The sequence below is a fragment of the Calliphora vicina genome, chromosome 2, assembly GCF_958450345.1.
Source record: "Calliphora vicina chromosome 2, idCalVici1.1, whole genome shotgun sequence".
NCBI classification, from domain to species: domain Eukaryota; kingdom Metazoa; phylum Arthropoda; class Insecta; order Diptera; family Calliphoridae; genus Calliphora; species Calliphora vicina.
In genome coordinates, this window is record NC_088781.1 from 45,714,519 (window position 1) to 45,735,167 (window position 20,649).

At 31.8% G+C, this 20,649-nt stretch overlaps 1 protein-coding gene across 1 annotated transcript in view; it reads right to left on the minus strand.

Moving 5' to 3' along the window:
• Positions 1–19,793: 19,793 nt before the first annotated feature.
• Positions 19,794–20,649, minus strand: part of Nos (Nitric oxide synthase) — a 173,529-nt gene continuing 172,673 nt past the window's right edge. Inside the window, exon 17 of the mRNA XM_065501668.1 lies at positions 19,794–19,984. Within this exon, the coding sequence (XP_065357740.1) occupies positions 19,877–19,984 (108 nt within the window). The 3' untranslated portion in view covers positions 19,794–19,876. The remainder of the gene's footprint in view (positions 19,985–20,649) is intronic.

The following is a 20,649-nucleotide window of genomic DNA, read 5'->3' on the forward strand; positions in this document are numbered from 1 at the left end:
ACGTTAATGCAGCCAAAAGTCAAACCATAACTAAATAATTTAAAAAAAATCAGCTACAACAACCACAGCTCAAGTTAGCCTGGCTGTCTGTCTGTCCGTCCCTCCATCAGCCAGCCAACCAAACCCAACATATTTTATTTAAAAAAAAATCCATTTACGTTCGACATCACACTTTTATTTTTTTTAGTCACTTTTTTGTTGTATTTTTTTTGGTTTGTACTGACAAACTAAAGGAATCAAAAGAGCGCAAATATAACCAGAGTTAAGAATTTAAGCCGTTGCACTATGGGTTGAAAATGCACTTGCAGCTCAAATATTTATTAATACATTCAGAATATTAATATTTTCATTACTTTAATTGATATATTGGTTGTATGACTTAAAAATGCGGAATTTTTGTCTATTATTTTGAAACATTTGTATAAATAAATTTATTCAAAGTATTGGCCCTTGTTAGCCCTTGTCTTTTCCCATCTTTTTGGAAACATATGGATTCCGAGCCAAAAGAACTGCTCATCTTTTAAGGCCAAAACGAATGAAGTCAATTTCGGATACTCTGATCCAAAGTGAAGCATGTCCCAGAGAGATCGTTCTGCATCGATCGAAACAAATAGTAGTCAGAGGAAGCATAGTCTGAACTATAAGGCGGGTGAGGCAAAACTTCCCAACCACTGCTTTTTAAAAAATTTTTAGCAGGTATTGCAACATGTGTGATATTGTTACAAAATTCCACACGGTTGGAACTGAGATATTTTCGAGTTGATTTGCTTTTGTTCAGCTTCATAGCGCTAATGGGGTCTAGTGTGTATTTCAAATTGGGTCATCCCAAAAATCCATTTATGATCCCAATGAGCTGAAAATATAAATAGGCCTTGAGAAGAAATGCGAATATATGTGTAAGTTATCTTTATTAGTTGAAGATATATTTAGGTTTATTGATTTGTTTTTTAATTTTGCTCGATCTTTTGATGGTTTTTTAGATATGGCGGGCCTACAGAGGGTCGAAATTTTTTAAAATATCAGATATATTGGCGATATAATTGTAAATAAAATAACAAGTAATAGAGCTATTTTCGGCTGTGACGAATCTTATATATATTATATAGCCTTGCTCGTAGTTAGTTTAATTACGGGCTGCCTCTATACTGGGCATAGGCTGTCTATAAGTTGTCTCCACATTTTTCTATTCGTTATCAGGTCCTTGAGGTCACCGATGTTGTTAAACGTACGTCCTAGGCTGACTGACATTTCGCAGGGGGTTTTCGAAGGGTATGCCTATACATACATCCAAATTTTCTTCTACGTATTTCAATCTTATCATATACCCTTCACCAAATTATACTTCAAAATAAAAATTTTAAATATTTTAAGGTAAACTAAATTTTTTTTTTTTTCAAAAGTTGTTAATTTTTTTAATTTAAATTTTCTTTTGGTGAAAATAAATTCGGGTTAAAAAATATTTTTTCCGATTTTGCAAAAGTCTTTGAAATATCGTTGCAAAGGTCTTTGAAATATCTATCATTAGATATCCATATTGTCTATATTAATGACTTAGTATCCAGATTTACGTCAAAAATAGGTCGAGGTTGTCCTGGTTTTTTCCTTATATCTCAGCCATTTGTGGACCAATTTTCTCGATTTTAAATAGTAACCGAGCCGAGCCGAAAAATTCCGGACATATTGATGTACAAATCGTGTATGTAAGTTATTTGGGGGCTTCGGAAAGTTGATTTCAACAGACAGACAGACGGACATGGCTGAATCGACTCCGCTATCTATAAGGATCCAGAATATATATACTTTATAGGGTCGGAAAATTATATCGTGGAAATTACAAACGGAATGAGAAACTTATATTATACGAAGGTGAAGGGTATAATATAGTTGAACGCATCCAAAGTTGGCACATGTAAAAAGGGCCGTATTTTTTAAGTTTTTCCCAAAAAGGCCCAATTATTTTTTCTTCTGTAGAAAACAATTTTCTTCGGTACCTATACAATTTTTATATGATCCGGAAAGAGAACTTAATGCAAAAGCGTTTAAAGTAAAATTAGGCTCAATTAAGTGGCCAAATTTAAAAAAAAAAAATTAGGTTTGACTAAAAAATTCTATAAAGGCAAAGCACCGATCCTAGAAAAAGCTCCATATTTGTATAATTCTATATGTTTCATAAATACTTGGAAAGTTTTTTTTACTATCATACAGTAAATAACGCCACAGTAGACACTTTTGTAAAAAAAACTCAGTTTTTGGATCATAATTTCCCCGTTTTAGGAATTTCGGTATTTGAAAATAAAAATGGCATTGATTTAAGGACATTTAAGTCTATATTACATCCAAATATTGTTATGATATCTTTACAGCTAAAAATTTACATTAATTAAAATTTTATATTTTTCTTCATGGAAAATCACCACATTATATTTTTTTTAGTTTTTAACCTTCGCTTTACCAAAGGTTTTTTATGTACATGGTTTACCAATACCCACCCGGGTGACACTACACTTCTATAAATATATGCGACGAACGAAATTTTAAAAAATTGAAAAACCTTATAAAAAGTTTAAAATGGTTCTATTAAATTCTATAGAACTCTAGAATTTGTTCAGTGAGTACAAATTTCATTTAAATCGAAACAAAATTAAAAAAAATATTAAACCAATAAAATCGATGTGGTCACCCGGGTGGGTATTGGTAAAGCGAAAGTTAAGGTAAATGACATCCGAAAAATACATAAAATTATTTAATTTTACTAAAATATCAATCTCCAAGTCCTAACCCAATAAACAATTTTACTGGAATTCAAGTTGAAAGCAAGTGTCATTCAAGCCTTGTATTATAGTCAAGCAATGGAATTACAGTTGTATTACACTTTATTTATTTCCCTATTGGAAGACCCTTTATTTGGACCACCCGGTATAATAAGAACTTTTTTTTACGTTTATTATAATATTATTCTAGGCCTTACAATATGTAATTAAATCTTAAAATTAAACAATTATTGTTCTCTTAGTGGAGAATCATATTTGGAAAATTAGATGAGTGACAAATCAGCTCTACGCAGCCTTGAGCTGTCTTGAGTTACTGTAAGTAGCCTTGCGAGCGGGTTCGGATGATGATGTAATTTTGATAACTAAGCTTCACGAGTTTTTCTGAATTCATCCTTGACCAAGGGTACATCTAAGTCTCTGTGGATGTTCTCGTTTCTTATGTACCATGGAGCTCCCGTCATGGTTCTAAGAATTTTGGATTGTGCCCTCTGTATAAGATCTATACTGGTATTGCTTGCTGTTCCCTATAATTGGATTCCGTATGTCCAAATTGGTTTTAATACTGTCTTATACAGGATGACATTGCACTTAAGGCTTAATTTCGAATGGTGGTGGATTAGTCAGTGTAAATTAGAAGCTTTTAGTTTCATGTGGAGCCGCTTGTCTTCTATGTGCCGACGCAACGTAAGACGTCTATCTAAATGAATGCCAAGGTATGTAACGTGGTCAGACTGTGGGATGTTCACACTGTTTAGTGTCACTGGTGCACAATTTCCTCTCTTAAGTGAAAACGTTAGGTGCTTGCTTTTGATTTCATTCACTTGTATTATCCAATTTTTTAACCACGTCTCCATGTGCCTGAGATAATTATCAAGGTTTCTAGATGCTACATTTAAGTCCACATGAGAACTAAGAATTGCAGTGTCATCTGCAAAGGTGGAAATGGTTAAGAACTAACTTCAAACATTTATAATAATAACTTTACTAATATTTCTAGTACATATTACAGAAACAATCACTATATTTGAAGGAATCAGAGTATTTTATTTTCGTTACTATGGAAATCAATATTGAATTTATTATATTGTATACACTTTGTTATCAAATGCTTCGATTTAGTTGAAAATGATTTCTATATTCTTAATAAAAATATGTCATATGATTTCTGAACTCAAATCCCTTTTACACCAAGTAATATTTTATTATAATTGAAATAAATTAAAATGCATTTCTGTTATTTCCAACCCATTGTGTCTCAGTTTGGCTTCATTGACTCGCCGGTTTGGGTTTGGTTAGGCTTGGTATGGTATGGCAGTGTTTGCGCTGCCTTATGCTGGTGGTTAGACTATCTAGCACCAACCAGCAGCATACACAACTTTAGCACTTCAACAGACGTACTAACTCGTACTAACTATTTAGTTTAGTACATGGTGTACGTTAAATAACGATGGAACAAGTTCATGTCTCAATGTTAGCGCTTTTGTCTTTCTTACTTACTATACCATGATTTACTTTACTTTACTTCAATTTGCTTTGATTTTTTTTTTCTTTTCTTGTCTTCAACTTCATATAAAATGCTAATTTTGACTCATTTTATTTTTTGCTTTTCCCTTCAGTTAGTTTTAATCGTAAAAGAAGTTTAACGTTTTTTTCTTATGCTGTTTTCATGGCAGAGTCATTTATTTAATGCGACTTTAAGTTTGATGTTTCGTGTCTTAGCCAAGTTTTATGGTTCGATTAAAATTGTTAAGATCAGGCAAACTTTAGTTTGTTGTTGGTTGTGTCGTGAGCTTAAAAGTTGCTTTACAACATGTTGAGTGTGGATGGGTATGTGTAGTGCAACTAGAAAATTTTGGCGCTATTTTTATGGTTTTTGTTTAAGGCATTATTATTTGGTTGGCTGCTAAAGTTATGAAATTGTTAAAGTGAATTACATCACTAAGTTTGTAGGTTTCTTGTGGGTGTTCGTGAGTTTTAAGGATTTGTAAAGGAATTAAGTTTTTTTTATGAGTTTATATGGAATTTTTATGCTTAAAAAAAAAATAAATTTAAGAATTTATGATTACACTGAAATACTAACTGATATGGATTCATTATGTACCTAAAATTTAGTGTTGTAAACCCCAAAACAGGGAAATTGCTAATTACGTCGTGCATCTCTCAAATGTAACATTGCACAATGCATATTGGTGGCATTTAGCAACCATAATGATCGCAACAGCGATTTTCTGGACTCAAATCAAACGCCCTGGCACTTACTAAATGAAGATGGTTTATATCTTAAAGATCGTTGGGTATTACCAATGTATATCTTTTTGATAATGGAAAAACACCAAAAGAAAAATTAGTTCCGTATTTTTAAATGTAGGTTAATATTTGAATTAACAGAAATATTTGTAAAATAAATTGAAATTGGAAACTAATATTTCTTTGGATTTGATTGCTCCCTACTTATTTTCTTGGATAACGCATTTTTGGGTCCCTGAACACGATGAAAATCAGGGCAATTGTATAGCAGACGAATTGGCCAGAAGAGGAACGATGATGGCTGAAGAGGAGATTGATCCATTTTCTGGTATTTCCTGAAACTATATGAAACTGCACAGAACTGGTGGAGTAATGAATCCAACTGTGTTATAGCGAGGTCGATCTGGCCCGTATACGATGTCGGCAGGACGAATTTACTTATAAAATACCGTAGCGGGAGAATAAGGCTAATTGTTTCTTTTATAATTGGAACACATGCTAGAATAATGGGTCTACGGTTTAACGACTACTGTAGAAGCTGTAGAAACGAAGAAAAGGAGAAGACTGTTCTAGCTTTAACAGACTTGAGGGAAAGTATTCTTGTCTCCCGATAGGAAAGGGGTTTAGATGAATTATCAAGGATGAATCTGAGACTCATTCGTTCCTTCATCTGAGAATCTACAAACGTCTGCTTCATTGGAAATCTTCTTTACTGCAGAGCTGTCTTGTTTTTATACCCTTCTCCATGAGTGGTATATTAAGTTTGTCATTCCGTTTGTAATTTCTACATTTTTCATTTGCGAAGCTTCTTATAGAGGATTCGACGAGACAAATGCTTCAGCTCTCGGTCGGCTAACGACTTATTATGGAAAAGTAAATCCAACGTATGCAATACGAGGAGATGAATTCGTTGTTGGAGCTAATTAAAACAATCCGACGAGATAAATGCTTCGGGTATCGGTCGGTTAACTATTAATTATGGATAAATATAGCTATGGATGCGATCCGAGGATATAAATTATTCGGCTCTCGATCGGAAAACGGCTAAAATGGATGCAATCCAACGTGATAAATTCTTCAGCTCTCGTCGGCTAATTAATGACTAGCTAATGAGTAAAATCCAACGAGATAAATGCTTCAGCTCTCTTATGTTAAGTTGATGGATTGACTTTTTTAACTGCACTTTACACAGTAAGCAGTACCGATTTTTAACCATGGATGATGTAATTGTGTCACAATCCGTGAATTTGTTTCATATTTATGTTATATGCGATTACTTTTCGAACATCCTCTGGACTAACTCTGAAGTGATCACCCGTTTTCTGATAAACAGGAGGATTTTCCAGTACTAAATTATTATTGTGTGGATTTGGCACAAATACGTTACTCAGGTGTTCGGCAAAAATTACTGCTTGGCATTTCTTGCCCAATTACCACCAGCTTTTCTCAACGGAATATTTCCCTCCAAAGAGAAAAATTTGAATGTTTAGTATTCGTCAATCTCTCGATGTATCTTCTATCTATGCAACCTTCTTCTAAACAGAGGACTTTTTCAGTCTTTTAGTAGCGATGGACAGCCTCCGTTTTGCAAATCTATTTTGTCGCCAATCTCTTCTAAGCTTTCTCTTTCGTGAAGCAATCGATCAATATCTGAATTGGAATTATTCATTTTTGGTTTTGTAGACGGAGCCGAAGAAATTATTGAAGTGAGGCCATTGACGCATTCATTTATCTTTCCCACACACTTTATATTTCGATTTATGTGGATACGGCTTCTGATGTACGGAAATTTCCTGTACTTAAACCAATTTGTTGTATATAAAGGAAGATTTGCAGCGGATTTAGGTATATTTTTCACAATGACACCATTGTCAGACCATTTAATAACAATGAAATGTTCGTATTAATAAAACAAAAGTGAAATAAAATTGGAAAATTAATTAAATAAAGAATAGAACATTTCAATTAACGAAACCTGCGCCATAGATTGCAGATATGAGCCAATTGACTTGACTTTTCTTATCCAGTCGCCTACAGGCTCAGAAGGCGGTAAAAAATCAAGGCCTAAAAAGATCCTAACGCTAAAAGGTGCAATCCGTGAAGTCACATGAAAATATTATCAAACATATTGAGGAAGTTGAGGCACGGCGAAGGAAAAATACAGAAGAAAAAAGACAGCCACTGATGAACAATTTCAAAAATTTGACATTTCTAACAACGGATCTGTCCATTTTTAAATCGTAAGGTTTTCTTACAATCGTCTGAACTGTCAATTTATATTTTTCATTGTCCCTAGAATTGCATTTGTCAATGAAAATCGTCTTCGATCGCTCTTAATCAGTTTTGGATCTAACAAATGAACAAAAGAAAACGGTTTTATTTTGAACTCGGTGTAATTTTTTATTAAAACCTTTTAAATCTATAAAGATCAGCAAATAAATGCCATAAAAATTCTGATACTCATGTATTCACTTAAATTCGATCGCTTTTGATCGATTTCGATCGATTTTAAGAACAATTTTGGAAACAACAGCTTATTGTTTTCCAGCAACATAGAGCTCAGGTGACAAATATAAAAGCATTTAGGAAAGAAATGTAATACAAATTAATTCAAAACGTTTACAACTCGAAAATAATAAACAAATTTAATATTTTACACCATTTAGCACACTCACTGTACTTATACTCTAACGTTTGATCATGCCAAGCTCTCTCATACATGTTGCGTATGGCTGCAACATGTTGTTAATGATTTTTTTCTGTTGCCCCCCTTAATAAACATCGTTGCTTGGCAACATAAAAAACAACAATTTTCATATCAACACCTTAATTTTCGGTTTTCTATAGAAAAAAAAGAAGAAAAAAAAACAAATTGCATTTGTTTTTTTTGTTGTTTTCTTTGTGTAGTTTTTTTATTATTTATTTAACATAAAACATAAAAACTAACAACAAAAACAACCATATTAACAGCTATTAAGTATTTAAGCTGTTCATGTTATTATTGTTGTTGTTGTTTCTAACATGACTCTATAAAATTTAAACTTGAGGTTTTAAACAACGTATGTGTGTCGTTCGTTGGCTATGTCTCATCTTTGTCATCTCAATCTTTGAAGTCGTAGTTGGGATGGATGGATGAATGAATGTATGGCATGTTTATGATTCAAAACAAATAAAAATACCGGGTATGACTATAAAAATAACAACAACATCAAATTTTATTATCGATTGATTTAAATAAAGAAGAAAAAAATATACAGAATATAGAGAATTTTGTTATTGTTTTTCGTAGTTTTTTATTGAAAATGTTAACTGACTCATTAGTAGAGAATTAAGTATTTTGTGGAATGTGTACAGATAGCATACAGGTAAATGCGATTTACGAAAAGATTTAAAAAAAGGTCACTTGAAGATTGATTTTTGTTTAAAGGTATTTAAAATATGTTAAATTGTTTAAATTAACTTTTGAGATTAATTCTTTTGTGAAAGAAAACAGAATTATAACGGCAGGCAATAAACACGTTGCTGTGTGTTAATGCACAACATTTGCTGCTCTGTGGCAACGGACAACTTTTCTATAGAAAAAGTTGCTCTGTGGCAACGGACAACTTTGCTCTGACAAAGTTGCTCTGTGGCAACGGACAACTTTTCTATAGAAAAAGTTGATCTCTGCCAACGGACAACTTTTCTATAGAAAAAGTTGATCTCTGTCAACGGACAACTTTTCTATAGAAAAAGTTGATCTCTGTCAACGGGCAACTTTTCTATAGAAAAAGTTGAGCTCGCAACTTTTCTGCAGAATTTTTTGTCAAGTCAAATATTGAATATTTCAACATGTTTTAAGAATTTTGGAAAAACTCTAAATTTAGTTTGAACAAGTCGTTGTTAATGTTGTATTGCTAATTTAACTATATATTTATATAATTTTGGCTTATGGTAACTCTACTTTTTGGGTGCATTTACTTTAAAATCTGTTTCTTATTCTCATTTTTTTTTGTTTATTTATGATGAAATTGAAACCCCATATTTTAACCATAAACCAAAACACAAATGCGTTCTGTTGTTTTAGACTCGTGCCAAACACACTTCACAACTAAAAACAATACTTATAAATAAATATATAAATAAAAGTGAAAAAATCTTAAAACACGATTTCGATTTCAATGTTAATTCTTTAAACAAATTGATGTTGGATATAAGACAAAGCCCCCTCATTCACATATGAGTAACATTTATTAAATTTATTTCTCAAACAAAATACTACAACTCACACCACTCGTTTTTACTACGAGAGTACGAGTTGTTTTAAACAAAAAACAAAATATTTTTATTTAACTTTAAAATAGATTTTATTGTTCACTAATAAAATAATAAAAAAAAGTTAATAAAATCATGTTTGGTTTAACATTCGAAAAACTGCATTCCATACAACGTACTTTAAAGTACGTAAGTACGACTGCTGTCACTCTATGATTACGAGAACTGTGTCTACCCAGTTTCTGTTGGTACTTGAAATACACTGGGCATGAAATACCCAGTCACTAGTACGAGTACAAGATGTGACTCATTCATTACAAACTGTTTCCAATAGTTAGAGAAATATAGACTAGAGTAAATTTTTAGAGCCATACAGTCTTTGCCATTTACTTTACTTTGTGACTTACAAGACAAGTTTGTTAGTTTTTTTTAGGTTTTTTCTTGTTGTCATTTTGTTTTACAAAATAAATTAAATAAACAGCCAAAGATTTTCTTACCGGTTGGAAATTAATTTGTCTAAATTTAAAATGAAAGTTAGTTCATTATAAAAAACTATTAAATGAGAACAAACTTTAGTATGTTACAATATCAATGAATATTTATGTCAATATGTATGTTCGAATTTGTAACTGTGAAGGGAAAAAGTTGCTCTGTGTGAACAGACAACTTTTCTATAGAAAAAGTTGCTTTGCGGGAACAAACAACTTTTCTATACAAAAAGTTGCTCTGTGTGAACAGACAACTTTTCTATAGAAAATGTTGCTCTGTGGGAACAGACAACTTTTCTATAGAAAATGTTGCTCTGTGGGCGCAGACAACTTTTCTATAGAAAATGTTGCTCTGTGGGCGCAGACAACTTTTCTATAGAAAATGTTGCTCTGTGGGCGCAGACAACTTTTCTATAGAAAATGTTGCTCTGTGGGCGCAGACAACTTTTCTATAGAAAATGTTGCTCTGTGGGCGCAGACAACTTTTCTATAGAAAATGTTGCTCTGTGGGCGCAGACAACTTTTCTATAGAAAATGTTGCTCTGTGGGCGCAGACAACTTTTCTATAGAAAATGTTGCTCTGTGGGCGCAGACAACTTTTCTATAGAAAATGTTGCTCTGTGGGCGCAGACAACTTTTCTATAGAAAATGTTGCTCTGTGGGCGCAGACAACTTTTCTATAGAAAATGTTGCTCTGTGGGCGCAGACAACTTTTCTATAGAAAATGTTGCTCTGTGGGCGCAGACAACTTTTCTATAGAAAATGTTGCTCTGTGGGCGCAGACAACTTTTCTATAGAAAATGTTGCTCTGTGGGCGCAGACAACTTTTCTATAGAAAATGTTGCTCTGTGGGCGCAGACAACTTTTCTATAGAAAATGTTGCTCTGTGGGCGCAGACAACTTTTCTATAGAAAATGTTGCTCTGTGGGCGCAGACAACTTTTCTATAGAAAATGTTGCTCTGTGGGCGCAGACAACTTTTCTATAGAAAATGTTGCTCTGTGGGAACAGACAACTTTTCTATAGAAAATGTTGCTCTGTGGGAACAGACAACTTTTCTATAGAAAATGTTGCTCTGTGGGAACAGACAACTTTTCTATAGAAAATGTTGCTCTGTGGGAACAGACAACTTTTCTATAGAAAATGTTGCTCTGTGGGAACAGACAACTTTTCTATAGAAAATGTTGCTCTGTGAGAACAGACAACTTTTCTATAGAAAATGTTGCTCTGTGGGAACAGACAACTTTTCTATAGAAAATGTTGCTCTGTGGGAACAGACAACTTTTCTATAGAAAATGTTGCTCTGTGGGAACAGACAACTTTTCTATAGAAAATGTTGCTCTGTGGGCGCAGACAACTTTTCTATAGAAAATGTTGCTCTGTGGGAACAGACAACTTTTCTATAGAAAATGTTGCTCTGTGGGAACAGACAACTTTTCTATAGAAAATGTTTCTCTGTGGGAACAGACAACTTTTCTATAGAAAATGTTGCTCTGTGGGAACAGACAACTTTTCTATACAAAATGTTGCTCTGTGGGAACAGACAACTTTTCTATAGAAAATGTTGCTCTGTGGGAACAGACAACTTTTCTATAGAAAATGTTGCTCTGTGGGAACAGACAACTTTTCTATAGAAAATGTTGCTCTGTGGGAACAGACAACTTTTCTATAGAAAATGTTGCTCTGTGGGAACAGACAACTTTTCTATAGAAAATGTTGCTCTGTGGGAACAGACAACTTTTCTATAGAAAATGTTGCTCTGTGGGAACAGACAACTTTTCTATAGAAAATGTTGCTCTGTGGGAACAGACAACTTTTCTATAGAAAATGTTGCTCTGTGGGAACAGACAACTTTTCTATAGAAAATGTTGCTCTGTGGGAACAGACAACTTTTCTATAGAAAATGTTGCTCTGTGGGAACAGACAACTTTTCTATAGAAAATGTTGCTCTGTGGGAACAGACAACTTTTCTATAGAAAATGTTGCTCTGTGGCAACGGACAACTTTTCTATAGAAAATGTTGCTCTGTGGGAACAGACAACTTTTCTATAGAAAATGTTGCTCTGTGGGAACAGACAACTTTTCTATAGAAAATGTTGCTCTGTGGGAACAGACAACTTTTCTATAGAAAATGTTGCTCTGTGGGAACAGACAACTTTTCTATAGAAAATGTTGCTCTGTGGGAACAGACAACTTTTCTATAGAAAATGTTGCTCTGTGGGAACAGACAACTTTTCTATAGAAAATGTTGCTCTGTGGGAACAGACAACTTTTCTATAGAAAATGTTGCTCTGTGGGAACAGACAACTTTTCTATAGAAAATGTTGCTCTGTGGGAACAGACAACTTTTCTATAGAAAATGTTGCTCTGTGGGAACAGACAACTTTTCTATAGAAAATGTTGCTCTGTGGCAACGGACAACTTTTCTATAGAAAATGTTGCTCAGTTTCTGACAACTTTTCTATATAGATCTTTGTTAATAAGAGGCCTTGTCCTTAAATTTTCTACACAGCATTTTATCCTAAGTTTTTCAACTTTTAGGAAAAAACTCTTTCATGTCAAATATTGGGTATATTAATGTTTAATCATAAGCTTTTGATAATGTTCAATTTTTATAAACTTCAGGCATTACACTTACAAATACTGACATACCAGCACTCACTCAATCATATCCAAAGACTCACACTGATACACTCACACTCCATATTTACATTTACTCAACAAACCAATACATTTGCATGCAATGGTGTAGATATTATTATCTGTGTAATGGTAACATTTGCTGGCTAAAATATGTCTGTGTGTGATTTTGCATATTTTGTAAAATAAATTATATTACAGTTGCTTTTTGTTGTTGAAAAAATACAAAAATAAAATAACTATACACACAAGTATAGAAAAAATACTTAAAAAAATTAAACAAAAATCAAATAAAATCTATAGAAAAAACTTACATTTTTATGTAACAGTCAGCATGTCGCCATCCATACCTTTTTTGGATTTAATTTTTATTTTTTTCATAAGTATTCAGCATTTCCACACACAACATGTGTTTATGCAGATTTTGTATTTTTTTTATATTTTTTATGGCATTTTTCAGCAATTTTTTTCCCCCACAATATGTATTTTGCCAATATCATCATATTTGAGTACGTAGAACTTCTGGTTTTTAATGTTGCTTTCAATATTCGCCAACTATTCGGTATAAGCATGACTTTGTCAGCCAGTCAGTCAGACCTGCTTGGATTCGTTTATGAACATGCTTTTACGGTCAGGGTGTCACATTACAATTAATGTTCAGTTTTTTTTTGTTTTTGTGTTTTTAGGCAAATTTTTATTTTTTACATGTGTTGCATGTTGTCAGTGTTACCAAAACTTAATTACAGAAAAGTGCTAGTTTTGTTTTGAAAAAAAAAAAAAAATGCGAAAATTAATAAAAATGTGCTAAAGAAATTTGAAAAATATTTGTTGAATATTTCGCAAATATTTTTTTATTCAAAAATTGATTCTTATGAATTGTTTATATTTATTTGGAAAAATATATTAGTTCCACAACTAATTCTATAACGCATTTTATAGTTAGTGCTTGTTCTAGTTTGGCGTTGACCTTCTTAGGAATCTTTTGAGAACTAGTTCTTGCACCAGTGATTTTGAATTTTTTTTTAGTCCAGTCAACTTTAATAAAAAAGCTCCCTAACTTATGCAGTACAAATTTAGATATTTTATTTGCAAATAAATAAGAACAGACAGGTGTATGTGGGTTGGAGAAACTTGAGTAAATGCTACCGGGCGAAGGCGGGGCGGTCAACTAGTATTAAATATTTTTGAAATCTGTTAATAGAGTTTTATTATTGTATTTATTTGGTATGATTTATAATAATAAATAATCACATTTTCGAAAAGGATCGTTGGCGACTTATAAGACCTATCTGGGTACATTTTCTGGTGTTTGGGAGCAGGACTTAAATATATGACGTATATTTTGAACGCGAATTTTGTTTATAATAACTTATATGTCATTTTGTAGGGTCATTTATTGTCACATAGTTATTGAACATCATAGCGTAAACAGCAAAATTTTTTTTAATTCGAAAATGTCGAATTTTGTGCCAAGAAAGCGTCATATGCGGGAAGTTTTGCTTTATTTCTTTAAAAAAAGGTACTGCTGAAGCAACCGATTGCTCACCGAAGCATATGTTGAATGTGTTTCATCGGTTACAACTTGCAAGAGATTGCTTGTGAGTTTCAGAAGTGTTGATTTTGACACGGAAGATCACCCAGGGCAGAAAAAAAAGCTTGAAGACCAAGAATTGGAGACACTACACCATGAAGATTAAATATGTTTTCAACGGTTTCAACCTGCAAGAGATGGTTTGTTCGGTTCAGAAGTTGTGATTTTGACACGGAAGACAAAGATTGCCAAGGAAAGCCACAAAAGTTTGAAGACCTTACGCAATGAAGTTTGTTGTCAAACTATAAAAGAAAATAATTTTTGCACCGAATCGTTACTTGCGATGAAAAATAGATCCATTACAATAACCAAAAGCGTTTGAGATCGCACGTTAAGCTCGGCCAACCAGCTATTAATTATTTTTCTAAACGACCAGACCAGAAACCGTAATATTCCATCATAACAACGCTAGGCCACATGTTTTAATACCTGTTAAAAATTATTTAGAATGAAGTGGTTGGGAAGTTTTGCCTAACAAGCTTTATAGTCAAGACTCTATTTCTTATTTTTCTAAACGACCTTCTATGTAAAACTTCCAACCCTATCTATTCTTTTGCAGATGATAGCAACATTTGCTATTCATTTTCATTTAGGTAAGACCAAGCCTATCGGATATTGGGGCAATGAGGCAAAACATGAATGATTACCTTAATCTGGAACTTCATACAATCTCTGACTAGGGTCGTGCGAAGGTATTTAAGGGTGGAGTCAGACGCTCCACAGTGGTATGAGGAAAAAAATTGTGAAATAAACCTGTAACTTCTAAACGGTTAGTCCGATATGAATGAAATTTGACATTCGCAAAGAGGAAGTGTTGTCTAGTGTTTAAGTTTTGAATTTGGACCTCATGGGCCCGTTAAGGGCGGGACCAGGTGTCCCCAATGTAGGACACCTCGGGTATGTACAATTTTAAAAACGATACTATTTCTTCGTTTGTGTTTCGATTTCAAAAAAAAATACATACATATATAGAATCTTCTTGTCGAGTACTACATAAAACATCGTCGTAGCTCTCAATTATCTCTTATAGCTTAGGAGATATTCGCATTTGAAAATTAAATTTTCAACATTTTTACCCACCCTACTCCAGTTTTTTGATGACCGCGGTTCCAAATATTTCCGGATTTTCTTCATTTTTCTTTTATAGGATTAACAACAGATCTATATATCAAACAACGAATGAATGGTTTACAAAATCATGACTAAGTCCAAAGATACATGCATTTGAATTTAAAAAAAAAAAATCGATTTTTCGATATTTTTTGAGAAAAAAGTACTTTTATTCTTTTTAAGTTATCTAAAAAATTTCTAAAAGGATGTATAATGAATTTGTACTTTTTGAAAAGCTAACTTTACATCAAATATTTTAAATGAAAAAGAAATTTATAATTTTTGATACCGAGGGGACCAGGTACATTCAGAAACCGCCAAATTTTTCTGTAAAATTCAACTTTAGGGCAAAAATTCTCAAATCGCATAGTCGATATCAAATTATAGTAACCCATTTTAGATGGCCCAATATGTTCTTATTTATTTTGTAAAGGGTTCCGTTAACCCCGCCCCTGTTATGGATATTATGGTCAAAAAACGATAATATCTCATTTTTGGAATTTTTCAATACTTTTTTGGGAATTGCGCGATTCCTGATTACAAATTTCAAAATATGTTTTTATTTTTTCATTTGCAATAAAAAATCTATATTAGTGTAAAATTTCATTAAAAAGTAATCATAAATAAAAGTTTTATTTCAATTTGAAAAATTTGTATCTATGCAAAAACTCAATAAAAAGCATTTTTTGTCATATTTTTCAGAAAAGTATTCCATGAATTTTTTAATTGTCAAAAGTTATATATAAAACAATTGTTACTGGAAAAGCGTTCATTTACTTTTTATTAATTTTGAGAATTTAAGAGAGTAATTTTGTAAATTTTGATTTTATTCTCTCGTTGCAAGTATTTACTGGGAAAGTAAATGAACAGACCTAATAATGCAGATATAGATCAAATATGGGTCAAAAAATTGAGCCATGTTGGCTTATATTTCAGCCAGTTGTGGGCAGATTTTCTCGATTATAAATAGCCACAGAACCTGGAATATAGCGGATATATTGATCTATGAATCAAGTATGTAAGATTTTAAGGAAAATGCTAAATTGGCAACACTTAATGTTGTACTTGTTGCTTTACATTTCCCTTGGTTATAATTAGTTGTCATTAACCTTTTGCCAGAAAAATTTCGTAAAAAAATGCAGAAACAAACAACTAAGCCGACAGACAGACAAACACATAATCATCAGAAATTGCAAAATTTCAACAAAAAAAACAACAGAAATATTGTATTACTATCAGATAATATTTCCCTTCGTGAGGACAGGAATTTTGCGAAAAAGAAAACTACACAGTGGATTGAGAGGGCAAATATTTGGATAAAGATTTTAACTAATGAAAAGTGGAGTTAATTTATTAGTATAATCTATACTCTAAACTAATTTGAAGGCATTAATTAGAACATCTTCAGACTCAATAAATTTATAAATAGGTTTTTATTACTATTTCTGAATAAATTGAGTTCTCCAAAAATAAATCTAAACAAATTTTCAACTAATTTCAATACTAAACAATTCCACCATTCCCACACTCACAATTTAAATAAAGCGAAATTTAAATTCTCATTATTCATTGATAACAGATTTTCAAACTGACAACTGGCGCGCAAAATAAAAAAATATCAAAATCACATATAAATATGGAGCATTTCTCTTTTATGTGCGCAAATGTTCACACACTGAATAAATTATTATAATAACTGCGAATTTTTTTTTTAAAAATGTTGCTTATTTTTGCTCATTTTCTTATTTAGAATAATATACAATAAAAAATTTATAATAAAGAAGAATTCTTTATTAAACATATACCAAAGAAATGTTGAGTAAAAAAATGAAGATGAAATAAAAAAATGTTAATATTTATTCAAATTAACTTGTACCGTGCAAAGAAGGTATTTGCATAAATTGTTGTTCATTATTCACACACATACAAACAAAAAGCATAAATTAATGTTTTACGAGGTATTTGGACAGACAGAAAAAAAAAATAGAAATAATTTGAAAAAAATCAGACAATGTGAATGAAAAAAAAGAAATATTTCAAATTGAAATAAACTCGCAATAAAACCATTAAGTAAAGATGAGTGTGAGATTTGCGCATAATTTAATAGAGTGACTTTGTCTGTCCGCCCAGCCATCACTTTAGCAGTTGGAACTGACTGTTTGTCGCAAGTTTGAATATTTAATTTGATATTTTTTGTTCTTTTTAAAATGTTTTAATTTACACACATTTACAATGATGTTAATCGGATTAGTGGGGTGTTGTTAGGTGAACCTGATTGACAGTGTGTGGTAATGAAAATAATACAGTTTTTCTTCGTCGGAGGAGTGTTGGAAAAACTGTTAAATACTATATAAAACATAAAATACTTAAGAAAAATTCTCTAAAGGAAAGCTGTCTGAGAAACTTTTTTCTATAGAAAAGTTGTCTATTCGCAGAGCAACTTTTTTCTATAGAAAAGTTGTCTATTCGCAGAGCAACTTTTTTTCTATAGAAAAGTTGTCTGTTCACAGAGCAACTTTTTTTCTATAGAAAAGTTGTCTGTTCACAGAGCAACTTTTTTTCTATAGAAAAGTTGTCTGTTCACAGAGCAACTTTTTTTCTGTAGAAAAGTTGTCTGTTCACAGAGCAACTTTTTTTCTATAGAAAAGTTGTCTGTTCACCGAGCAACTTTTTTTCTATAGAAAAGTTGTCTGTTCACAGAGCAACTTTTTTTCTATAGAAAAGTTGTCTGTTCACAGAGCAACTTTTTTTCTATAGAAAAGTTGTCTGTTCACAGAGCAACTTTTTTTCTGTGTCCACAGAGCAACTTTTTTCTATAGAAAAGTTGTCTGTGTCCACAGAGCAACTTTTTTCTATAGAAAAGTTGTCTGTGTTCACAGAGCAACTTTTTTCTATAGAAAAGTTGTCTGTGTCCACAGAGAAACTTTTTTCTATAGAAAAGTTGTCTGTGTCCACAGAGCAACTTTTTTCTATAGAAAAGTTGTCTGTGTCCACAGAGCAACTTTTTTCTATAGAAAAGTTGTCTGTGTCCACAGAGCAACTTTTTTCTATAGAAAAGTTGTCTGTGTCCATAGAGCAACTTTTATCTATAGAAAAGTTGTCTGTGTTCACACAGAGCAACTTTTTTCTATAGAAAAGTTGTCTGTGTTCACACAGAGCAACTTTTTTCTATAGAAAAGTTGTCTGTGGTCACACAGAGCAACTATTTTCTATAGAAAAGTTATCTGTGGTCACACAGAGCAACTATTTTCTATAGAAAAGTTATCTGTGATCACACAGAGCAACTATTTTCTATAGAAAAGTTGTCTGTGTTCACAGAGAGTAACTTTTTTCTATAGAAAAGTTGTCTGTTCACAGAGTAACTTTTTTTCTATAGAAAAGTTGTCTGTTCACAGAGCAACTTTTTTTCTATAGAAAAGTTGTCTGTTCACAGAGCAACTTTTTTCTATAGAAAAGTTGTCTGTTCACACAGCAACTTTTTTCTATAGAAAAGTTGTCTGTTCACAGAGCAACTTTTTTCTATAGAAAAGTTGTCTGTTCACAGAGCAACTTTTTTCTATAGAAAAGTTGTCTGTTCACAGAGCAACTTTTTTCTATAGAAAAGTTGTCTGTTCACAGAGCAACTTTTTTCTATAGAAAAGTTGTCTGTTCACAGAGCAACTTTTTTCTATAGAAAAGTTGTCTGTTCACAGAGCAACTTTTTTTCTATAGCAACTTTAGAAAAGTTGTCTGTGTCCACAGAGCAACTTTTTTCTATAGAAAAGTTGTCTGTGTCCACAGAGCAACTTTTTTTCTATAGAAAAGTTGTCTGTGACCACAGAGCAACTTTATTTCTATAGAAAAGTAGTCTGTGACCACAGACCAACTTTTTTCTATAAAAAAGTTGTCTGTGTCCACAGAGCAACTTTTTTTCTATAGAAAAGTTGTCTGTGACCACAGAGCAACTTTTTTTCTATAGAAAAGTTGTCTGTGACCACAGAGCAACTTCTTTTCTATAGAAAAGTTGTCTGTGACCACAGAGCAACTTCTTTTCTATAGAAAAGTTGTCTGTGACCACAGAGCAACTTCTTTTCTATAGAAAAGTTGTCTGTGACCACAGAGCAACTTGTTTTCTATAGAAAAGTTGTCTGTGACCACAGAGCAACAAAGTTGTCTGTGACCACAGAGCAACTTTTTTCTATAGAAAAGTTGTTCGTTTTTTTAGATTTGTCGGTAGAACTTTTTCTTAAATAAAACTCACTTGTGTTTTTATTTGTATTTTAATTAAATTCCTTTAAATTTTTATTTACTTTCATAATTTATTTGCTTTTAATTTGTGGATTTTGATTGATTTAATTTTTGCATTTCAATTAATTGATAATTTTGTTTTGATATGATTTTAATTTTGAATTAACATTTATTAAAATGAAATTATTTTGAAATTTTACGATTCTTTTTGATCAACAAAAAAAGTTTTACTGAAAACTACCAACAACAAATTTAGATTTTATTTTAGTTTAGTTTATTTAAAAATGATTAAAAATATTTTCGTTTTTTTTTTTTTTTTTGATATGACGCTGTATTTTGTTTCATTTTGAGGAGCAACAACAATTAGTATTAAAAATAGTTAATTATTTGAAAAAGAAAAGATACTCAGAGTATTTGTATAGATTTTACCATAAATTTACAGAGATTTTCTTTGTTCGTTTTTTGTTTTAAGTTTAATAAATTGCTTTTAGTAAAATTTGTGTTGTTTGTAATTAATATTTTGGATTATTCTCATTGCTTGGTTCCCGTTTAAGGCTGTGAAGCCATTCGTATGCGCGCTGTAGCTCTAGATTTGGTATGAATTTCAGCTGTTCTTAAGGTGATGCCGAATATATCCTCATGATAGCGGCTTTCATCCTGAAATTTAAAAGAATAAATATTGGTGTAAATTTAAGAAAAATTTAAGGAAACGGTTTTTAAAATAGGTTTCCATTTTTCAAAAAAAATTAACTTTGGGACAGTTTTTTCTATAAATTTTAAAATAAAACAGTTCTGAGCACTTCTTTCGATAGAGAAGTTGTCAGGCTCCAACCAGTTTCTATATAATTTGTCTGATTCTGAACAACTTTTCCCAAAAAATGTTCTTATTAATTTATTGTGCAGATTTCATTGAACTCATTTCTGTACCACTTTTAAAGTTTAAGCCTCGTGTAATATTTTCTACAACTTTATTATATTAGAGTATATTACTGAGCTCTTTCCTAAAATATGTGTGTATTTGCAATGAAATTGTACTTTTAGTTAAATATATTAAATATTTATAAAACATTTGTTCAACAAACCATAAGAAACTTTTTTATTACGCTCAAATGTCAGCAGTTTTCAACTTCAAAAGAAAAGAAGAGCACAGAACACATATATATTTCTAGAAATATAAACAAACACCCACACAATTTTATTTATCCTTGCACAAACAAGCATTTTACCAACGAAAGCAGGATCAAAATTAGCTACAGACAAAATGGTATATTTTCAAAATTTGATATTTTGGATTTTTTGCAAATGCATTTGTCTTCAAAATT